This window comes from Puma concolor, chromosome D4 (genome assembly GCF_028749965.1).
Source record: "Puma concolor isolate L17-30 chromosome D4, mPumCon1.1.hap2, whole genome shotgun sequence".
NCBI lineage: Eukaryota > Metazoa > Chordata > Mammalia > Carnivora > Felidae > Puma > Puma concolor.
The window spans coordinates 58,618,901-58,640,015 of record NC_141679.1 but is presented as its reverse complement, the minus strand read 5'-3'; the positions used below and the strand labels follow the sequence as shown (position 1 = coordinate 58,640,015).

At 42.8% G+C, this 21,115-nt stretch overlaps 1 protein-coding gene across 8 annotated transcripts in view; it reads left to right on the top strand.

The window, feature by feature from the left end:
• The first annotated feature begins 7,494 nt into the window (after positions 1-7,494).
• Positions 7,495-21,115, top strand: part of GNE (glucosamine (UDP-N-acetyl)-2-epimerase/N-acetylmannosamine kinase) — a 40,629-nt gene continuing 27,008 nt past the window's right edge. For 3 of the 8 annotated variants that reach the window (XM_086683496.1, XM_086683500.1, XM_086683501.1), the window contains exons 1-2: positions 13,300-13,505; positions 19,820-20,271. In XM_086683496.1, the coding sequence (XP_086539622.1) occupies positions 13,342-13,505; positions 19,820-20,271 (616 nt within the window). In that variant the 5' untranslated portion in view covers positions 13,300-13,341. The other 5 variants (XM_086683498.1, XM_086683502.1, XM_086683497.1 and 2 more) reach the window with 5 other exon arrangements.

The window sequence follows — 21,115 nt, the reverse complement described above, 5'->3', positions numbered from 1 at the left end:
ATCGAGAACCGGTTTGGGTTGATTGTGTTTGTTTTTGTCCTAGAGAGACACGTTGGTACACAGATAGGAAAGCCTGTGGGGAGAGGAGGGGACTGAAAAGGCAAAAGACGAGGGGGATGATTGAGCAAGCCCCAGTCCCAGTGAAGGAGGAGCCTTGGAAAATCAGACTGAGGTGAGAGTCTGTTGTGTTGAAGCAGCACGCACATCTGACAGTCAGACAAAGCCGGGTGGAGCTCTTGGCCTAGCATAGAGCTGGCATCTCCCAAACCACCCCCATATCTGAACCTTGGCATCTCAGCGCATGGACCTGGAGCCCCAAGCAATGTTATGAGAAGGATGTAGGACCCTGAGGAAAAGATAAGAGGGTAAGTGTGGCTGGCTTACCCAGTCGCCGTGGCCCTGAGCCAATTTACTCTGCAACCGCCCGGAAAGAGGAACTGAAGGCAAAGAGAGAGAGAGGAACACACACACCCAGAAGATGGCCAAACCCACACAGCAGGCTTGAGTCGATTGTTTGTGGCACTTACCTATAAGGAAGACTTAGAAGAACGAACAAGATGCTCAGGCCTTCAAATAGACCTTCCAGCCCCCAGCCCTTTCAACTTCCCTCCATTCCACTGCATCACGGCAGTGGAAGGGCAAAAGCCTCCTGGGGGCGCCCGGCTGGCTCTGTCAGTAGAGCGTGCAACTCTTGATCTCAGGGTTGTGAGTTGGAGCCCCACATGGGGTGTCGTGATTCCTTAAAAAAATAATAATAATAAATAAACTCGAATGCAAGAAAGCCTCCCACCCAAGGCCTGGGATCGAGTGCACTCTGCCCGGGCTTCTTGGTAAACACATAACAGACCCTCCTAACCAGTGTGGCAAGTCATGGATCTTAGTCCCAGGAACAAGGGGGGTCTGGGGCCCGACTGCCTCAGCATGGGTGCTTGAGGGCCTAGATTTGTGCCAGGCTGTTCTAACTCTACTATCTGCTAAATGAATGGCTACATGTATTCATTATCATTTGTATTGGAAAAAAAATCTATTAACTGGCATGGTAATCCTATGGAAAGCATAAAAGTCACTCCATATCTTTTAAAGATCTGTGCGTTGGAAAAATATATAATTAGTTAAACCCATGATGTCACAAATATTATTCGCTAGTTCAAGGTTAAGTAAAGAAAAACAAAGAGTCGATTTAAAGTTGATTTCAGGAAAAATAAAAGTAAAACAATATTACAAGCAGATAGGGCAGTCATCAGACTGAGACACACGGTCTCTCCCATTGCCCTCCGCCCACGAGCGCCTGTGTCCCATTCTGCCCGGGCCTGGGGAGAGGAAGGAGCTCACTGGGTGACACTCAGTGTCACTGAGTGTCAGGTGCTGGGTGTGCATTTTGCATAGAGGTCCCCTTCGACCTGGCAACAGTCTTCTGAATATTCTCCCTTCGGAAGTATCATCAACCTTAGAAAAGCCCAAGGTCAAGCAACTACAAATGGCAGAGGCAGAATTCAAACACAGCTCTGGCTGACTCCTCCGCCTGGCTCCTTTTACTCTCCGCCAGGCACGGAGAAGAGGGTGAGTCAGTGTTTAGAAAACATTCAGCTTAGGGGAGGAAGCATGAGGGAGTTTCCTTGGGAGGTTCTCTGTCTCCACGAAGTTGTTGGTGAGGCCACTGTGGGGGATGTGATAAGCAATCCCGCTGACTGAAACTTTCATCTTGATATGATCGAAAATTAAAAGAAATACAAACCCTGGAAAAGGAAAGCCTTCAGTAAGTTTGCAACCACCCATGGCTCCTCATGCTGGGAACTACTTAGGGATCTACCTGTGGCAAGATACTTTTACACTCATCCCCATATTTGAAGGGCCTCAAAGTTTCACAGTCCCCCCTTCACAGGGATCTCTAGCTCCTTACTGCTTACAGTGCAGTCCTTTGGACCAGTATTAGGGTCGTCAACCAACTCGGTTGGCTTGGGGCTGAGGGACAAGGGGATAAGGACATTTCAGCGCTAAAACTGGGATAGTCCTGGGACACATTGGTCACCCTGACCGGTAGCACCCGGAAGCTTGTTAGAAATGGGGAATCCTGGGCCTCATTCCACATCTACTGAATCAGAATCTGCACTTGAGCAAAATCACGTGCCTATTCAGGTCTGAGAAGCAGTGTCACAGAAGGGATATTGGTGTAGTAGATCTAGTGATAGTCCCCTGGATTAGTCAGGGTTCTCCAGAGAAACAGAGCCGATACACAATATACGGATAGATAATAAAGAGGTTTATTTTCATGAATTGGATCACATGATCGTGGAGGCTTGGCAAGTCCAAAACCTCCCCGATGGAAGGGGCTGAGAGGCTGGAGACTCAGTAAAGAGTTGTTTGAGTCCAAAGGTAGTTAGGCTGGAGGCCCAGGAAGAGCCAATATTGTAGATGAAGTCTAAAGGTCATCTGCTGGCAGAATTCCCTCCTGCTTGGTGGAAGTCAGCCTTTTGTTCCATTCAGACCTTCAACTGATCGGACGAGGCCCACCCACATGGTGGAAGACAGTCTGCTTTACTCAAAGTCCACTGATTTAAATGTAAATCTCATGCAAAAACACCCTCACAGAAATATCCAGAATAATTTTTGGCCACATATCTGGGCACCATGGCCCAGCCAGGCTGACACATGAAATTAACCATCACACCCCCTCAAAAGATATGTCCATGTCAAACCCTGGGAACCAGTGAGTAAGTGTTACCTTACTGATAAAAAAGAACCTTTGCAGGTGTAATTATGTATCTTGGGATGAGAACATCCTGGATCCTCCGACATAAACCCTTAATCCAATGACAAGCATCCTTACAAAAGACGGAAGAAGAAAAGGTCATGTGAAGATGCACAAGAGGTGAGGGTGACGTGGCCACAGCCAAAGAAACCAAGGCACATCTACAGCCCCCAGAAGCTGGAAGAGGCAAAGGAATCTCCCCTCGAATCTCCGGAGGGGGCGTGGCCCTGCCGGCACCTCCATTTTGGACTCCTGACCTCCAGAACTGGGAGGGAATACTTGTCGTCGTTTTAAGCCCCCAGTTTGTGGTAACTTGTTGGCTGCCATAGGAAACGAATGCCACCAGGAAGTAGCCGGAGGCTCCCTCTCGCCCACCTCTCTGCTGTGGTCCATCACCTGCACATTTGCCCACCTGTGAGAAAAGGCTAGAAGCAGTCCTTCCCTCCTACTCCCGGCTTCTGCTACTTGGGTGGTTTGAGTCCAGGCCCCCATCCCACGTCAGGACCCTTCGCCTCTAGTGCTCTCGAACCTCCTGCCCACCCAGCCCTGCAAGCCTGCCCGCCTGAGGCCTCACAGACTGCCCGTCTCCAGGGACATAGCGCGGATGGTGTCTTTCAGGCTCTCTGCTCGGCCTTGGGCCCCCACGCTGTCAGCGTCTCAAGTCAGCAAGCGTGTGTTGTGTGTCTGCTCCTGATGCCCCCAGAAGTCCTACCCTCCATAGGTTTACTGTCAGCTCAGTCATTTCCCACCCTCTCACCTCTCCAGATACGTGGCCCGCGGCCACCAAGGCCCAGGAATCCTCGAGGTGCCTGCTCCTCGGTCTCCCTGGGTACGAGCACACCCCACACCCCCGTGTGGGGGGGCAGCGGGACCGATGGAACTGTGGAGCCTCTTTGGAATGTGCACTTCACCTGTTGGCCTTTGCTGGGGAAGAAGCCAGGTACCAAACGAAAGGAGGGCGTGGGCTGACTTCGACCCATGGAGTCAGAGATTGTTCTTCATGAAAACCTCAGACCCGATGCTCAGGTATGTTTGTATAAGAAAAGATAGGGAACAACGAGGGTATGTTTTCCAAACTAGAATCGTTAAAATTTACATAACCGTTACCACAGCCGCTGGAAAAATGTAAGGGCAGGCCTCATTTCAAATCCTGCATCACGAAAAAAACTTCACACTGTAAAATCCACTCACTTCAATAATCAAGATATTTCATCAGTAGAGATTGGTATTTATTTATCAATTTATTATACTCTTTGAGGATGGGAGAGTATACTCTCTCCACATCTGATTTTCTTTAAAAAAAAATTCTCTTTTATATCTTTGATATAGTTGTCACTTTAAATAATCCAAAATGTGTTTACTTACTTAAAAACTTTTGTTTAATGTTTTATTTATTTTTGAGAGACAAAGAGAGACAGAGCGTGAGCAGGGGAGGGGCAGAGAGAGAGGGAAACACAGAATCCAAAGCAGGCTCCAGGCTCTGAGCTGTCAGCACAGAGCTGGACGCGGGGCTCAAACCAGGAACCGTGAGATCATGACCTGAGCTGAAGTTGGATGCTCAACCGATTGAGCCACCCAGGCACCCCATGTTTATCTACTTTTAATCGATCAAATAATCTACTCTAGACATAAAATCATGAAGATTAAGACTGAACTGACCTTCAGCACCAAAGAGACCATTCTTGTCTTTCTCAGCATTTTTTTTTTTTTTTTTAGTGCTCTTACCCCCATTTATATCAGAAATCATGGGGGTAATTATAGCAGAAATTATCTCACTTTCATTGAACTCACTATTTACTTATTTGCTGAGTGTCTACTATGTGCCTGGCATTATACAAGATTTTGGAAGCACAAAGATGAAGAAAACGGCTGTGGCCAACCCTAATGGAGTTTACAGTCTACCGGAAGTGCCATAGCATACACCGAGCGGTGGTTCTCAAAGTATGGTCTGGGGACCCTGGGGAAGGGAGAGGGGCCCTGAGACACTTGCCAGGGCTGTGTGTGAAGCCCAAACTATACCCCTATATTCACAATAATGTAGCCTGTTCTCGTTACTTGCAGTAGTTATGTTCTATGAGGTGACTGTGGATACTGAATCAGTGAATACTATTGCTCCCAAGGGAAATGTAAGGTTATGTTCCTGCACATCTCTGGTCACAACGTTTTTGTCAATGGATCAATAGAAAACCTTGTTTTATGTGTGTTTATGTTTAAAGGCACCTTAACATGAGGGGATGGGAGGCTTGTGGGCCATCTCTCCCCTCCACAACTTCTCTGGGAGGATATCTTGACATGATTTCTTTTTTTTTTTTTTTTTTTAGCTTTATTTATTTATTTTGAGAGAGACAGAGACAGCGTGAGTGGAGGAGGGGCAGAGAGAGAGAGAGAGGGAGAGAGAGGATCCCAAGCAGTTTCCACACTGCCAGCACAGAGCCCGACGCCGGGCCCAAGCCCACGATACTCTGAGATCATGACCTGAGCCAAAACCAAGAGTCAGCTGCTTAACTGACTGAGCCACCAGGTACCCCCCACTGATACCTTTAAAAAAAATTGACATATATATTATATATTTTATATATATATTACATTAGTTTCAAGGGTACACCATAAACATTTGGTATATGTATATACTGTGAAGTGATCACCGCAATGTCTAGCTAACATCCATCCCCAAACATAGTTATAATTTTTTTCTTATGATACCAACATTGCTACTTTGATTTTAGCTGGGTGAAACCCATTTCAGACTCCTAACTTCCAGAACTGTCAAGATAATATATTTGTTTTTAGTCATTAAGTTTGATGTGATTTGTTATAGCAGCAATAGGAAACTAAGACACCCTCTGGTGAATCCGTGTCCAGAATCATGTATCTTACTGCTCACTTAGTGGCTTCATCTGGCTACTTCATAGGCATCTCAAACATATACCAAATTAAAGCTTCCCTTTTAAATCCCCAAACCTGGTTCCTGCCTCAGCTTTTCTCTCATCTTGGTAAATGGCACCCATCAACCAATTACTAATGCCAGATACCTGGAAGTCACCCTTGTTTCTTTTCCTTCCTTTTCTGTCATTCCCTCATAGCCAATCCCGAATTTTCAGTTCTACTTCCAAACTCAACCTCATAGCCATCCGCTTCAGTTGAGTTTCACTGCCACCATTATTTTTTTTTTACAATTAATTGTATTCTCTTTAATATGAAATATGTATATATATTGCAAAATACAAAAGATATTATAAATAGGTATTCACTGGAAAAGTCCATCCCTTTGCAGCCTGTCGGTGTTACCAGTTTTTTACGCATCCTTTCAGTAATTTTTTTTTTTTACACCGCCACTATTCTTTAAATGCTAATCCATTCTCCCCATAGTAGCCCAAGTGATATTTTAAAAAGAAATCTGATGGCACTTCCTTACACAAATCCCCTTAAGATCTCTCCTTTTGTGTCTGATATGACCTTCTAGTAGCTCCAAGCTAGTTGCAGGGTAACTGATAGTACATTGAGTACTCTGCAAATTAGAGCTTCATTATTAATGTTTATTTATTTTTGAGAGAGAGCGCGAGAGAGCGCGCGAGCACAAGCAGGGGAGGGGCAGACAGACAGGGAGACACAGAATCCAAAGCAAGCTCCAGGCTCTGAGCTGTCAGCACAGAGCCCCAATGTGGGGCTCTGTCTCCCAAACTGTAACATCATGACCTGAGCTGAAATTGGACGCTTAACCAACTGAGCCACCCAGGCACCCCTAGAACTTCATCATGAATTGAAATACACGATGTGCAAAAGTTTGATTGGATTTGAAAAAAAAATTTTTAAGTGTTTATTTATATTTGAAGAGATAGTGAATGAGCAGGGGAGGGGCAGAGAAAGATTGAGACAGAATCTGAAGCAGGCTCCAGGCTCTAAGCTGTCAGCACAGAGCCCTAGCTGGGGCTTGAGCTCAGGAGCTGTGAAATCATGACCTGAACACTTAGCCAGCTGAGCCACTCAGGTGCCCCTGAAATTTGCTTTATAGCAACAACTCTGGATGGGTTGTTAGATTATTTAAATAGTTTTACCTGTGGTAAATTACTTAAGGATTGTAAAAAAATGTTTTACTGTTTTGTAACACCAACTCATTCAACGTTTGTCACTGGTGCCTTAGCAATTTGAAAAGATCACTAAAAAGTCTTTATTAGGAGCTGTGGGAGCCTTTACCCTGACACCTTTTCTGTTGCTGCCAAGTTCCCTGACCGACGTCCCTGGGGCAGGGCTGGTGGGAAGTTTCCTAAAGAGGAGGCCTAGGCTGAGCGTCTTATAAGGATCAGCCGGTGTGTGGCTTGTTTGGGTCATCAACACTCCATCAGAGCCTTCTAGGAGACACGGTCCTGGAGCGACAAGGGTTTAACTCAAGAGATGGCTCTGTGGCTGACCGGCTGCACGGCAGAATTGTTTTGGTGATAGCCTATAAAATGCCGGAGGGAATACAAGGCCTAATTCCCCCTGGGTGCAAGGCCAAAACCACTACCCTGGGTGAGGACCCGGGCTCCCGAGCGTGCGTAGCGGCGCAAGAGAAGGCGTCGGGGCGGGAACAGAGCGAGACCAGCAAGACCCCGACCGCCACGACAACGGAAGGCACTCGGCGCCCCCGCACAGACCCCCTCCAAAGACCGTTTGGCCAGGGGGTGGGGCACGGGAAGGCGCAGCCAATCACAGGGTCGCTCTCAGGTTACGTAAGGGCGCGTTCGCCGATTCGGCGCTCGGGGTGGGCGTGCAGGGGAGTGCGTGGCTGGGATCTAGACCCGAGTCGTCCGCGCGCTCGGCCGACGTGCGGAAGGCGCGGGGGCGGTGTTGGGCCGGCCCGCTTGCTGGTGCTGCGTTCGGCTCTGCCCGCGAGGCGGGGCGGCGGCGGCGGCGGCGGCGTGCGAGGGAGCTGCGCGCCAGCGTGTGGTGAGAGCCCCGCGTCGGCCGGGACTCGGGAGACGGGCCGGGGAGAGCATCCTTCGGACCCCCACGGCCTCTTCCCCCGGCCCCCGCCTCGTGGCCCCCGGGGTCCGGCGGCCGCCCGGTACCTCTCCGCGCCCCAGGCCAGCACAGACCCTGGCCTCGCCCGGTCTTCGCAGGCCTACGTGCCAGGGCCCCTCCGTATTCCTGTTACGGGCTCCGTCTTGTGGTCCGCGGAGCAGACCGCTTCATTGCGGGCCCCGGGCGGGTAGCCGGAGGCCTGGCATGATTCCATCCCCCGGGCAGCGCTGCCCAGTAAGGAAAGGGGCTGTCCTGGGAGATAGTGAGGGTTCTGTTACGCGGGTGTGCAAAAGAGGGCGGAGAGCTCCTTGACAGACAAGTTGCCCTGGGGTGTAAAGGGTTGGATTAAAAGACGATTTTGAAGGTCTGCGCCCAACCCTGCCATTCTGAGTCTGGGCTTCCGTAGTAGTTTGATGCGCGTTTATTTTCCTCTCCAATCTTGAGCACACCTGTAAAATTGTTAGAGCACGAACAAGTACTCTGGGCTCCTCGGAAAGAGAGGAGTGCCGTGTAGCAGTCTAGATAATTGGCTAACCCAGCTAGAGAAGCTCTGGAAGAGGCCAAACCAAACTACAGCTCGGGAATAGGCTTCAGAAATTTCAGGCCGCTTTTACATAGCTCCTTCCGTCTTAATTGTAAGTCGCATCCCCGCTGCATCGAGGGAAGAGTGGTATGTCATGTTCTCTTAATTGCTGTGGAGCCTGGCAAGACCTGCCACGAAGGCGGCCCGTGGATGTTAAGGAACAGACACTAGGCAAACACTGGATGTGTAATATCCTGCGTGCTGGGTCTGATTTTTAGTTCTGGCAACAAACTGTACTTTGGGGCAGGTAAATTATTTTGTCTGTACCTCAGTGTCCCCGTCTGTAAAATGGGATTGGTGAGAGGGCTCTCAGGATGAGATGGTTAATGTAAAGCTCTAAATATAGTTAATGCTTAGCACCTCAGAAGTACTTAGCAGATGCTTACTGTTACTGTTTCCTCTGCTCAGTGACTACTTGAGCCAAGTGCTGGTGAGTCTTTTTCCAACAGTTCAGTTGAGAGGTCCAGAGGAATATTTTTCTGGGAAGTGTTGATCATGTTGATCACCTTTTGTTAGTATGTAAAATGGTCACTCTTGAGAGAATGCAGGAAGTGGGCTTTAAGAATTGGGTTTCTCAGAGGGGCGCCTGGGTGGCGCAGTCGGTTAAGCGTCCGACTTCAGCCAGGTCACGATCTCGCGTGTCCGTGAGTTCGAGCCCCGCGTCAGGCTCCGGGCTGATGGCTCGGAGCCTGGAGCCTGTTTCCGATTCTGTGTCTCCCTCTCTCTCTGCCCCTCCCCCGTTCATGCTCTGTCTCTCTCTGTCCCAAAAATAAATAAACGTTGAAAAAAAAAAATTTAAGAATTGGGTTTCTCAGAGACTGCCAGTGAATTCGAGATGAAAGCATACTTCTCTGAAATTTAGCTATATTTTAGTTACAATTCTGGAATTAATAGGTGAAATGGTGTAAATATCCAGCCCCTCCTGACTTTCTGAGCTTTAGGCTTGAGGGAAATGTGGACAATATACCTACTTCACAGTGTCTATTTAAAAGATTCTTAAAAAAAAAAAAAAAAGATTTCTTGTTTTGATAGTGACAATTTCAAGTATGCTGAAAAGGACAGATGACAGTATGACACCCTCTACCAGTCACCAAGATTTAACACATATTAATATGTTACCATGTTTGTTTCACATCTCTGCCTATGGTATGATTTAAAAAAATAAATGTTACCTAAGCCTTTTCAGCCCCATTTTTCTTTCCCTTCTCTCCCTCTCCAGAGATAATAACTACTTTCCTGAGTTGGTGTGTAACTTTACTGTAGAGAAATAAACAACATATGTTTTATACATTTAAACAGTACATTATACATTAAGACATTTACAAAAAAATGGTACCTTATTGTATCTAAGATTTTAGAATTTGTTGTTTTCCTCTAATGTTCTGTTGCTGAGATTCATAAGTGTGGACAAATATAGACATAGTCCATTCTTTTTAATTGCTGTCTGGCATTCCAGAGTGTAAAGAAACGAGTTTTATCTTGTTTCCTTTACATTGCACTTTATGCAACTTAAATCATGCTGGTGTAGTTTAAGTCCATTTTGACACATTTACTCATTCTATACTGGTTATGGGGACTCTGGTCACAGTTCTCAGTATAAAAATGTATCTTTGGGTATGACCTCTTATGCAGAATAAATGATAATGTATACTGGGCTGAAAAAAAAATTATTTTGTTTCTGGTGCTTCTATTTGGGAAAGTGAAGTAGTTAAGATCTATTATGTGGCCTGGTGTCAGGTATTAGATTTAAGTTTCTAAAAATCAGAGACTAGGTCTTTCTCAGCTCTGTGTCTGTCTCAGCTCTCTTCATAGTTTTCTGCACATAAATGTTTGTGACATTGATTATTTTTACTTTTGGGGTTCTCATACCCTTCATATATTTGAAGAGTTGATGGTGCAATTTTCAAAACTTTGCACCTTTAGGTTTAATATTTCCAGTGCCTTTTAAGTTTTCCAATTTCCCCATTCGATTCAGAAACAAAATTAAAAGCATTTTATTTTTTTAAATTAAAAAAATGTTTTTATTTATTTTTGAGACAGAGAGAAACAGAGCATGAGCAGGGGAGGGGCAGAGAGAGAGGGAGACTAATCTGAAACAGGCTCCAGGCTCTGAGCTGTCAGCACAGAGCCTGATGTGGGGCTCAAACTCACGGACCGTGAGATCATGACCTGAGCTGAAGTCGGATGCTCAACCGACTGAGCCACCCAGATGCCCCCAAATTAAAAGCATTTTAAAAAGCAAGGTATGAATATCAGTTTGTAGAATGTTACCAGTTGCATAATATGTGCTGTATGTATTTGTAAGCAAATACATCTGTATTTATATATGCATATAGTTTACTTACAGAAGTATAGATAAGAATATAGTAACTCATAGCATCCAGTGAGAAGAACTACATGGCTGGGGAACACAGATGAGAAGAATTTTTGCTATGTAGCCTCTTGTGACTTCTCAGTTTTAAACCATGCAAATGTATTACCTAATCAAAAAATAAGTTAAAATTATATATCTATATATACATATATATGTATATATATAAAACTTCTCCCCTTAAGCCATTTTACCATATTTTTAAGATTTAACTTCCTTTCCTTAAAGCTTTGGCCTTAATAACATTTTTGCCTTTTTCATTGTTGGTTTATTTAGCTAGGTTACTCTCAGTTTTGTTAGAATAACCTTTGACTTACTTGGTAAATACTAAGTATTTTAGTATTGCAAGATAGAGTTTACTGTTCTTCTAAAATGAAAACAAATTAACCAACCATGAAAGATTTGCTTTGCCCTACCCAGCAAGTTGAATATCACCAACAAGTTATTCAACTCAAATTTAATCATCAGTGAAAGAGGGATAATGCACAAGAACATTTATTTATTTTTTTTTAAAAAAGTTTTTTTTTTTCAACGTTTTTTATTTATTTTTGGGACAGAGAGAGACAGAGCATGAACGGGGGAGGGGCAGAGAGAGAGGGAGACACAGAATCGGAAACAGGCTCCAGGCTCCGAGCCACCAGCCCAGAGCCCGACGCGGGGCTCGAACTCACGGACCGCGAGATCGTGACCTGGCTGAAGTCGGACGCTTAACTGACTGCGCCACCCAGGCGCCCCAAGAACATTTAAAATAACCATTTTTGGAAAAATATTTTTGCCTTTAACGATATTGGTAGTTGCTTAGAGCTTATGAATACAACTGTCTTGACAGATGCTTATTTCATTATTTTATAAATGATTTCTGTTGGGTGCCATTAGCTTTTACCAGAGATTGTGAAGTTCAGAATGGGCCTAATGATGGGGCAGTTTGTGTGCTCACAGAAGTTCTAGCCCAATACAGAGGTGAGATGGCCACTGATGAGATTTCCAGCAGGTTTTAGAGTATCCTGGTCTAAAAGGCAGCTCCCCTTTTACTGGCATCTTTACTCAAGCTTCTCTGTATTACTGATTGCAAGTTCTAAATATTGACACACTTCCTGAAGCAAAAGCGTTGCATCCATAAGGTGGAATTTTACATTGATATAGAGAAGTTTAAAATGCTCCATAAAACATCTCTTATCCCTTGCCACCAATTTTTACTTTTGAATGAAGGGTGTAGATGGCAGGAGGGCAGAGGAGTTGAACAAAAGTATATATGTGTATGGTAAGGCCATACTGCTCAGAGGAAGATAGCAACTAAAAGGGGTGAGGTGGAGAGGGACCAAAGTTTACGTCAGGGTTTTCAGTAAGAGGCAACCCTGAGACCGGGTTTTGAAGAATGGGGAGGAGGCCGGGCAAGGGGAAAAGGAAGTTTTAGGTAGAGGTACTTCTATCTAGAAAGGCACAGAGATTTGAAGACTCACTGGTTGAACCGCAGGCACTTTTGTATGGCTTTGGCACCGAGTACAGGTAATTGTAGGTCGAGGAGAAGTGGTTGGAAAGATGGGCTAGGCCCAGATCAGCAATTCGTACTTCATCCATAGGTTATGTATTCTGTCGATCATGGTAATCAGATTTACAAACTTTGGACCGATCACACTCTGAAAGCCTGTGCGAGGCAAGCAAAGACTGGCAACAGGCAAATCCCTGTGGCAGCTCTTAACAGTAGTTCAAACCTAAAATGAGAGGTTGGGCTGGGAGATGTCCTGGTGGGGAGGAAGAGGAGGAGCTAGATTTGAAAGCTGTTTAGGAGGCGGAATTGACAGGGCTTGGGAGGTACAAAGTAAGGAACAGAGAAGACAAGGATGTCAGAGCATTTGGATGAATGGAAGTTCATAACTGACTTACATAACAAGGAAGGAGGAACAGAAATGAGGGGGAAAAAAGTAAGTTTGGGTTGGGCTACTGACTTTAAGGTGTGTGTATAAGACAAGAGATGTCTCGTAGGCATTTGGAGTTGTCAAGTTGGTAGGCACTGGCTGTAGGTGCTAATGAGGCTTTGAAGGTAGGGGTTTTTATTTTACCGTTCTCTTCCTCAGCACTAATCACAGTGCTTTGTATATAGTGGGTATTTAGTGTGAGGGTGAATAGATCTTATCCCTTATAAAATGTGATCTTGAACCTTGAGTTCATTTCCTCTTTCAAGACCTGTGTTTCCCTTTTTGTAAAAGAGAGAGTTGAACTAGATCAGTTATTCTCAGTCACAGTTTTGTAGTAGACCGGTATGTTGGGATCAGTTGTGAGACATTGAGAGTAGTTTCTAACTAATTAAGAGCTGATGGTTCCTTGCCCTTCAAAGAGGAGTTGATTTATATCACTGTTTCTTAATTGCATTCCAGTGTGTTTTCTTAAGTGTCACAGAAAGGGGTGGAATTAGTCAGCTGGAATTTCTTAGCTCTGGGTGTACCAGTGGGTGTGTCACACAGGAGTGGGGGTGGAAAAAAGGTTAAGAAGCACTGTGTTAAATGTTGGTTAAAGGCTTATTAGAACTGCAGAATTCTGTGTTTGTATCTAGGACCTATCATTCTGGTTATAAATAATTTGTTTTTGCAACTTTAGGAACTCTATTTTAAGAATCTCTCAAAGCAAAAGAAACAAGTCATGGAGAAGAATGGGAATAACCGAAAGCTTCGGGTTTGTGTTGCGACTTGCAACCGTGCTGATTATTCGAAACTTGCCCCGATCATGTTTGGCATTAAAATGGAACCTGAGTTCTTTGAACTTGATGTGGTGGTACTTGGCTCTCACCTGATAGATGATTATGGGTAAGATGAAAGCATTTTCTTATGATATTCTTAATTGCAACAAGGTGTGCAGAGAGCTTGGCTCTTGGCCTCATGTGGACCTAGCTTCAAATCCCAGTTGTGCCATTTAGTTTTTATATGGCTTGGAGAAGTTGCATCTTCAGGTTCCTCAGTTATAAAATGGAACGAAAACCTATGTTGCATGTTACTGTGGAGAACGGAGATTGTGCTGTAAAGCGTCCATCACAGTGTTGCTGCTTAATAGGTGCTTGATAAATGAAAGCCATAAATATTTTTATTATTACTTGTTACATTCAGGAGAAATGCTACTTATAAATCTATATTGTGTGACTACAATAATGTAACTACCTGTAATGTATTTTGTGACTTCTAATGGTACTTTGTTAAAACTCATGTATAGATTGACAGCATCCCAAGTAGTAGATATGGAATAAGATTTTAAAAATCTAATTGATCTACAACATAAGGTAGAATGTTACATTACCATTGGTATTTATTTTGGTGATATTAGGTTTATTATTGATCACAGTCTAAATTTGAAAAAATGACAGTTGGGAAATCTTGGAATAGAATGTCTAAACCAGAGATAAACATTCATTGTGTTCTGTGTAATAAAGTGGCATTTAGTGCACTCTTGTGGCATAAAAATATTAATGCAGTTTCCAAAGATATCAGTAATACACTATTACATGTGAGAGAACCTTGTGTTAAAGTACAATTGCCTTTTTCAGACTATTCTTTAAAAGCAAGACAACAACAACAGCAAAAGCAAACATAAACCTGTCTCTAAAAACCAGTCCGCTCTAGGTAAATACATAAAGTAGAGAAGAAACTTATGGCTAGCTCAAAAATTCATAGGTTTTAAACATGTCAAATGAATTCTGGCTATCTAAGAAAATCCACTGGGTTTTCGTATGTACATAGAGCAAAGTAGAAGAGAAATTTTAGCCAGAGCCTGAGATGAAAGTCTAAGTGGTTCTTTTACTTCTGTGAGAAGAATTTGACAGGAAGACTAGTGGAAGAGAGGCTGTGAAGGAACTTGTGCTAGGTTTCTTATCTGCCAGCCACTATAAGGTTAGAAAGGCAGTATTTGTTTGGTGAGACTGATAGAAAACTTGACTGGTACTTAATGGAAATGTTGTATGAAGTACACTGACATAAGTTTCTGGGAGAGGAACTGGATGACTGGGAAACAAAAGTGAGAAGGTAGCCTTTTCCCTGTAGAACCTTTTGTATCTTAAATTTTAAACCATTCGAATGTATTATTATATTAAAAGACATTAAAACAACAGAAAAATAAGCTACCTTCTATTTCAACTACCTGGGTACTTTTTTAAAAAACAGCATTTTTAGGGGTGTCTGGGTGGCTCAGTTGGTTAAGTATTTGACTCTTGATTTCGGCTCAGGTCATGATCTCATGGTTCACGGGTTTGAGCCCTGCATGGGGCTCTTTGCTGACAGCATGGAGCCTGCTTGGGATTCTCTCTCTCTACCCACCCCCTCGACCCCCCCCCCCCCATCTCTCTGCCTCTCTTGCTTGTACCCACGTGTGTGTTCTCTCTCTGTCAAATAAATAAACATTTTTTAAAAACATAGTATTTTTATACTCCTAAGAATTGGGTGAAAAAGAAAATCAAATAAGTAACAACAGACTACTTAGAAATTCATTTGTTCATTCATTTCCTAGGAGTTGGTAATAAAATTTTTTTTTAAATTTTAGAGCAGTTTTGGGTCTACAGCAAAATTGAGCAGAGGGTTCTGCCTCCACACATGCATAGCCTTTCTCATTTTCCACATCAGCCCTCCATCCCTAGTGGTACATTTGTTACAGTTGAACTTAAATTGGTACTTCATTATTATTGAAAGTCCATAGTTTACATTAGGGCTCACTGTGGTGGTTTAAATCCTATATGTTTGGGCAAATGTATAATGACACGTATCTACCATTATAGTATCAGAGTCGTTTCCTTTCACTGCCCTAAAAATCTGTTCTTTAACCACTGTTCCTTTTACCATCTCCATAGATTTGCCTTTTCCACAATGTCATAGTTGGAATCATAAAGTACACAGTCATTTCAGATTGGTTTCTTTCACTTAGTAATATGCATTTAAGTCTCCATGCATTTTCATGGTTTGATATTCCTTTCTTTTTAGCACTGAATAATATTCCATTTTCTGGATATACCATAGTTTATTGATTGATTCACCTACTGAAGGTCATCTTAGTTACTTCCAAGTTGAGGCATTTATGAATAAAGCTGCTGTAAATATCCGTTTTGCAGATTTTTGTGTGGACATAAGTTTTCAGCTCCTTTGGGAAATACCAAGGAGCATGATTGCTGGATTGTGTGGTAAGAATATGTTTAGTTTTGTAGGAAACTACTGAGCTGTCATCCAAAGTGGCTGTATCATTTTGTTTTCCCACCATCAGTGGGTGAGTGTACCTGTTGTTCCACTTCCTTGTCAGCATTTGGTGTTGTCAGTGTTCTGATTTTGGCCATTCTAATAGGTTTGTAGCAGTATCTTGTTTTAATTTGCATTTCTGTGTTCTATGATGGGGAGCAGCTTTGCATATGCTTATTTGCCAATTTTGTATCATCTGTGATGAGGTGTCTGTTAAGGTCTTTAGCTCATTTTTAAATCAGGTTGTTTTGGGGCACCAGAGTGGCTCAGTTGGTTGAGCATCCAACTCTTGATTTTGGTTCAGGCCATGATCCCCGGATCGTGGGATTGAGCCCTGTGTCAGGCTCTGGCTGAGTGTGGAGCCTGCTTAGGATTCTCTCTCTCCCTCTGCCTTTCTCCACTGCTCATGCACACTCTCTCTCAAATTGAAAAAATGAGTTTGTTTTCTCTTACTGCTGAGTTCTTCTTTTTTTTATTTTTTTATTAATGTTCATTTAAAAAAAATTTTTTTTAACGTTTTATTTATTTTTGAGACAGGGAGAGACAGAGCATGAACAGGGGAGGGTCAGAGAGAGGGAGACACAATCTGAAACAGGCTCCAGGCTGTCAGCACAGAGCCCGACGTGGGGCTTGAACTCACGGACTGCAAGATCATGACCTGAGCCGAAGTCGGCCGCTTAACTGACTGAGCCACCCAGGCGCCCCTATGTTTATTCATTTTTGAGAGAGAGAGAGAGCGAGAGAGCATGACAGCAAGTGAGGGAGGGGCAGAAAGGGAGACAGAGGATCCGAAGTGGGTTCCAAGCTGAGGGCAGAGAGCCTGATGCAAGGCCAAACTCACGAATTGTGAGATCATGACCTGAGCCAAAGTCAGATGCTTAACCAGCTGAACCACGCAGGCACCCCGTTCTTACTGTTGAGTTCTAAGCCTGTGGACCAAGTAAGTTTTAAGGGAAATTGGAGAATCTTCTGAACTGAATAATATTACAGTATATCAAAATTTGTGGGTACAGATGAAGGAGTGCTTGGAGGAAATTTATAGCTTTAAATACTTAGGTAACAAAGGAGAAGTTTTGAATTAATGGTCTATTTTCACTTTCTTAAATGAGAAAAAGATGAGAAGACACCTAAGTAAGTAGAAGGGAGAAAAGAATGAAGAGTGGAATTCAATGAAACAGAAGTAGGGTAAACAATAAAAGAATTATATTTAAAAATATTAAGTGGACAAATTCCTAGCAGAGCATAAGAAACAGAGAACACAGAGATTACCAATTTAAGATGAGAAAGAGGATATCACTACTGATCTTCTAGCCATTAAAAGAATAAAAAAAATTAGGCCAGTAAAGTTGGCAATCAGTGTATATAAAATGGACAAAGTCTGAAAAAAAACACTGCTTACCAAACTGACACAGAAGAAATAGAAAAATCACAATAGTCCTGTATCAAAGAAATTGAGTTCATTATTAAACACTTCCCATGAAAATAATTTCCTACAGAGATGGGGTCACTTATGAAATCTATCAAACATTTAAGCAAGAAATAACACCAGTCTTTTTTTTTTTTTAGTTTTTAATTTTAATTCCAGTATAGTTAGCATACAGTGTTATATTAGTTTCAGGTATATAATATCATGATTGTATGCATTACCCAGTACTCGTCATGATAAGTATACTCTTTAATCACCATCACCTATTTCATGTATTCCTGCCTGCCCCCCCCCCCCCCCCCCACCGCTGTAACCATCAGTTTGTCCTCTACAGTTAAGAGTCTGTTTCTTGGTTTGTCTTTTTCTCTTTTTCCCCCTTTGTTTGGAAATAACACCAAAATTCTTCTATATTAAAAATTTTTTTTTAAGTTTATTTTTCAGAGAGAGAGAGAGAGCATGCACAAGTGAGGGAGGGGGCAGAGAGAGGGAGAAGAATCTTATGCAGACGATATGCTGTCAGTGCAGAGCCCGATACAGGATTCAGACTCACAAACCATGAGATCATGACTTGAGCCAAAATCAAGAGTCAGATACTTAACTGAGTTACCCAGGCGCCCTGGGAATAACACCAATCCTACATAAACTCTTTTAGAAAATAGAGGAGAGGGGAACTTTCCCAGATTGTTTTATAAAATCTGCATAATCTTGATAATAAAACCTGACAGAGACATTGTAAGAAAAAAAAATTACACCAGTATCCCTTATGAACATAGATATAATTTTTTTTTTTTTTTTTTAATTTTAGAGAGCATGTGGGTGGGGGTCGGGGAGAGAAAGAGAGAGAAGACCTTAAATGCTCAGCACAGAGCCCAATGCAGGGCTTGATCCTGTCACCCTGTGATTCATGACCTCAGCCAAAGTCAAGAGTCAGATGCTCAACCGACTGAGCCACCCAGGTGCCCCCATAGACATGAAATTTTTTAACAAGATATTAACAAATCACATTCAGCAATATAAAAAACAGCTAATACATCATAACCAAGTAGGTTTATCTCAGGAAATCAAGACTGATAGAACATTTGAAAATCAGTGTTATTCACATATTAACAGAATAAAGGGGAAATACCTGATCATCTCAAGAGAGGTCAAAAAAGCATTTGACAAAATTAAATCAGTTATGATAAAAGCTCTTAACAGACTTTGAATAGTAGGGAAATTACTCAATCTGGTAAAGACTGTTGTTAGAGACAACATGATGGTTTGTGTAGGAAAATTCCAAGGAATCTGTAAAATGACTATTAGCACATCCACATGATGTAAAATGATGTATGTAAAGAATCTTTCATGATCAGAGAAAATATTGTATGAAATGGATTAAATAGATTATAAAATTGTGTGTGTTCTCCCCATGTTAAGATATCATGCATAAAATGGCAAGAAAAATAAAAATGATTACACTGATATTGCTGAGTGGTAGGTTTAGGGAGGATAATTTTCTATATTTTCCAATTTAAAAATACAGATTTTGAAAAATTATACAGAATTACATTATTACATGTTTATTAAAAACCATATCTTTTTAAATCAGCCATAACAGACAGGAAACTTTGAGGCACTGAGAATTGCTATTGTTACTAAAGCATGAAACAGACATGAAATTACATTTTATAGCCAATTTAATGCTGTAAAACCTACATTTACACCCCATTCAGAATTATGCTGCACTAATGGTACAGTACAAATTCAGAAGAGAATTTCCATCATTCAGAAATTTATAGTATAGTGACATGTCAGGGATCCTGATTGCCTATTTTTTTTAATAAAAAATGAGCTTTTAGGGGTGCCTGGGTGGCGCAGTCGGTTGGGCGTCCGACTTCAGCCAGGTCACGATCTCGCGGTCCGTGAGTTCGAGCCCCGCGTCGGGCTCTGGGCTGATGGCTCAGAGCCTGGAGCCTGTTTCCGATTCTGTGTCTCCCTCTCTCTCTGCCCCTCCCCCGTTCATGCTCTGTCTCTCTCTGTCCCAAAAATAAATAAACGTTGAAAAAAAAAAAAATGAGCTTTTATAAGTAACATTTTTTTAAAATTAGGTAGCGTATTGTTTTAAAAAAAAAACTTATAAAAAGAGAAAAAGTCAACCACCAAAAACTTTGGTCTCTATTTTAATAAAAAAATTCTCCCCCAATACCCTGAGTGCCCAGGTATTGGCCAGGACACTAGTGAGACACTAGTGAGGGTGCTGGATATGTTATATGTTGATCTGGGTAGTAGCTATAGGGGTATTTATGTAAGATAAGGGATCTGTACATTAATGATCTATGCTTTTTAATTTTTGTGTGTAAGTTACACCTCAGTTTGTCTATTTTAACAAGTACATTTTATAAAATGTTTCTCCCTTCAGGGTTGCTCTTAGATTGGTTTTTCATATGTTTTTATGGTCCTGTGTTGAAGAACATGCTCTCATATCTTTATTTCTCTCCTGCTTTAGGAACACATATCGCATGATTGAACAAGATGACTTTGACATTAACACCAGGCTACACACGATTGTTAGGGGGGAAGATGAGGCAGCCATGGTGGAGTCAGTAGGCCTGGCCCTAGTGAAGCTACCAGATGTCCTTAATCGTTTGAAGCCTGATATCATGATTGTTCATGGAGACAGATTTGATGCCCTGGCTCTGGCTACTTCTGCTGCCTTGATGAATATCCGAATCCTTCATATTGAAGGGGGAGAAGTCAGTGGGACCATTGACGATTCTATCAGACATGCCATAACAAAACTGGCTCATTATCATGTGTGTTGCACTCGAAGTGCAGAGCAGCACCTGATATCCATGTGTGAGGACCATGATCGCATCCTTCTGGCAGGCTGCCCTTCCTATGACAAACTTCTCTCTGCCAAGAACAAAGACTACATGAGCATCATTCGGATGTGGTTAGGTACGTATCAAACTCTATTCACTCTGATGGTTGTTTTTGTCGGTGTTGGGTATGTTTCAGTTCTTTCAGAAACCATTGTAGGTAGACTATTCCATTAGAAATCGGAAGGCTAAAGTTTTAGTTCATAGATCTCACCTTATGGCATGACTTCACCTCTCTGAGACTTCTCAAGTTTTTATTTTTATTTATTTTGAGAGAGAGTGCACACCCACGTGTGAGCAGGGAAGGGGCAGAGAGAGAGGGAGAGAGAGAACCCCAAGCAGGCTCTGTTCTGTCAGCACAGAGCCTGATGTGGGGCTCGAACTCATGAACCCTGAGATCATGTTTAGCTACACCTTAAAGCAATCTTGAGTTTCATCGATTCATTAATACTGCTGGTAATTTGCTAGAAACGGAGAAGATTTACATTTTTCTAATGCTTTGAAATATTTTGGATTTTATTTAATTTATTTATTATTATTATTATTTTTTAATGTTCACTTAGAGCAGAAGCAGGGGAGGGGCAGAGAGAGAGGGAGAGAAAAAATCCCATGCAGGCTCCATGCTGTTAGTGCAGAGCCCAGTGTGGGGCTTGATCCCACAGACTGAGATCATGACCTGAACTGAAACTAAGAGTTGGATGCCCAACTGACTGAGCCACTCAGGTGCCCGCCCCTATTTATTTACTTTAAAGTTTATTTTGAGAGAGAGAGAGAGAGTGCAAGAGTGTGCATGTGAGCAGGAGAGGGGCAGAGAGAAGCAGGGAGAGAGAGAATCCCAAGCATGCTCCATGCTGTCAGTGCAGAGCCTGACGTGGGGCTTGATCTCATGACCTGAGTCAAAATCAAGAGTCAGATGCTTAACC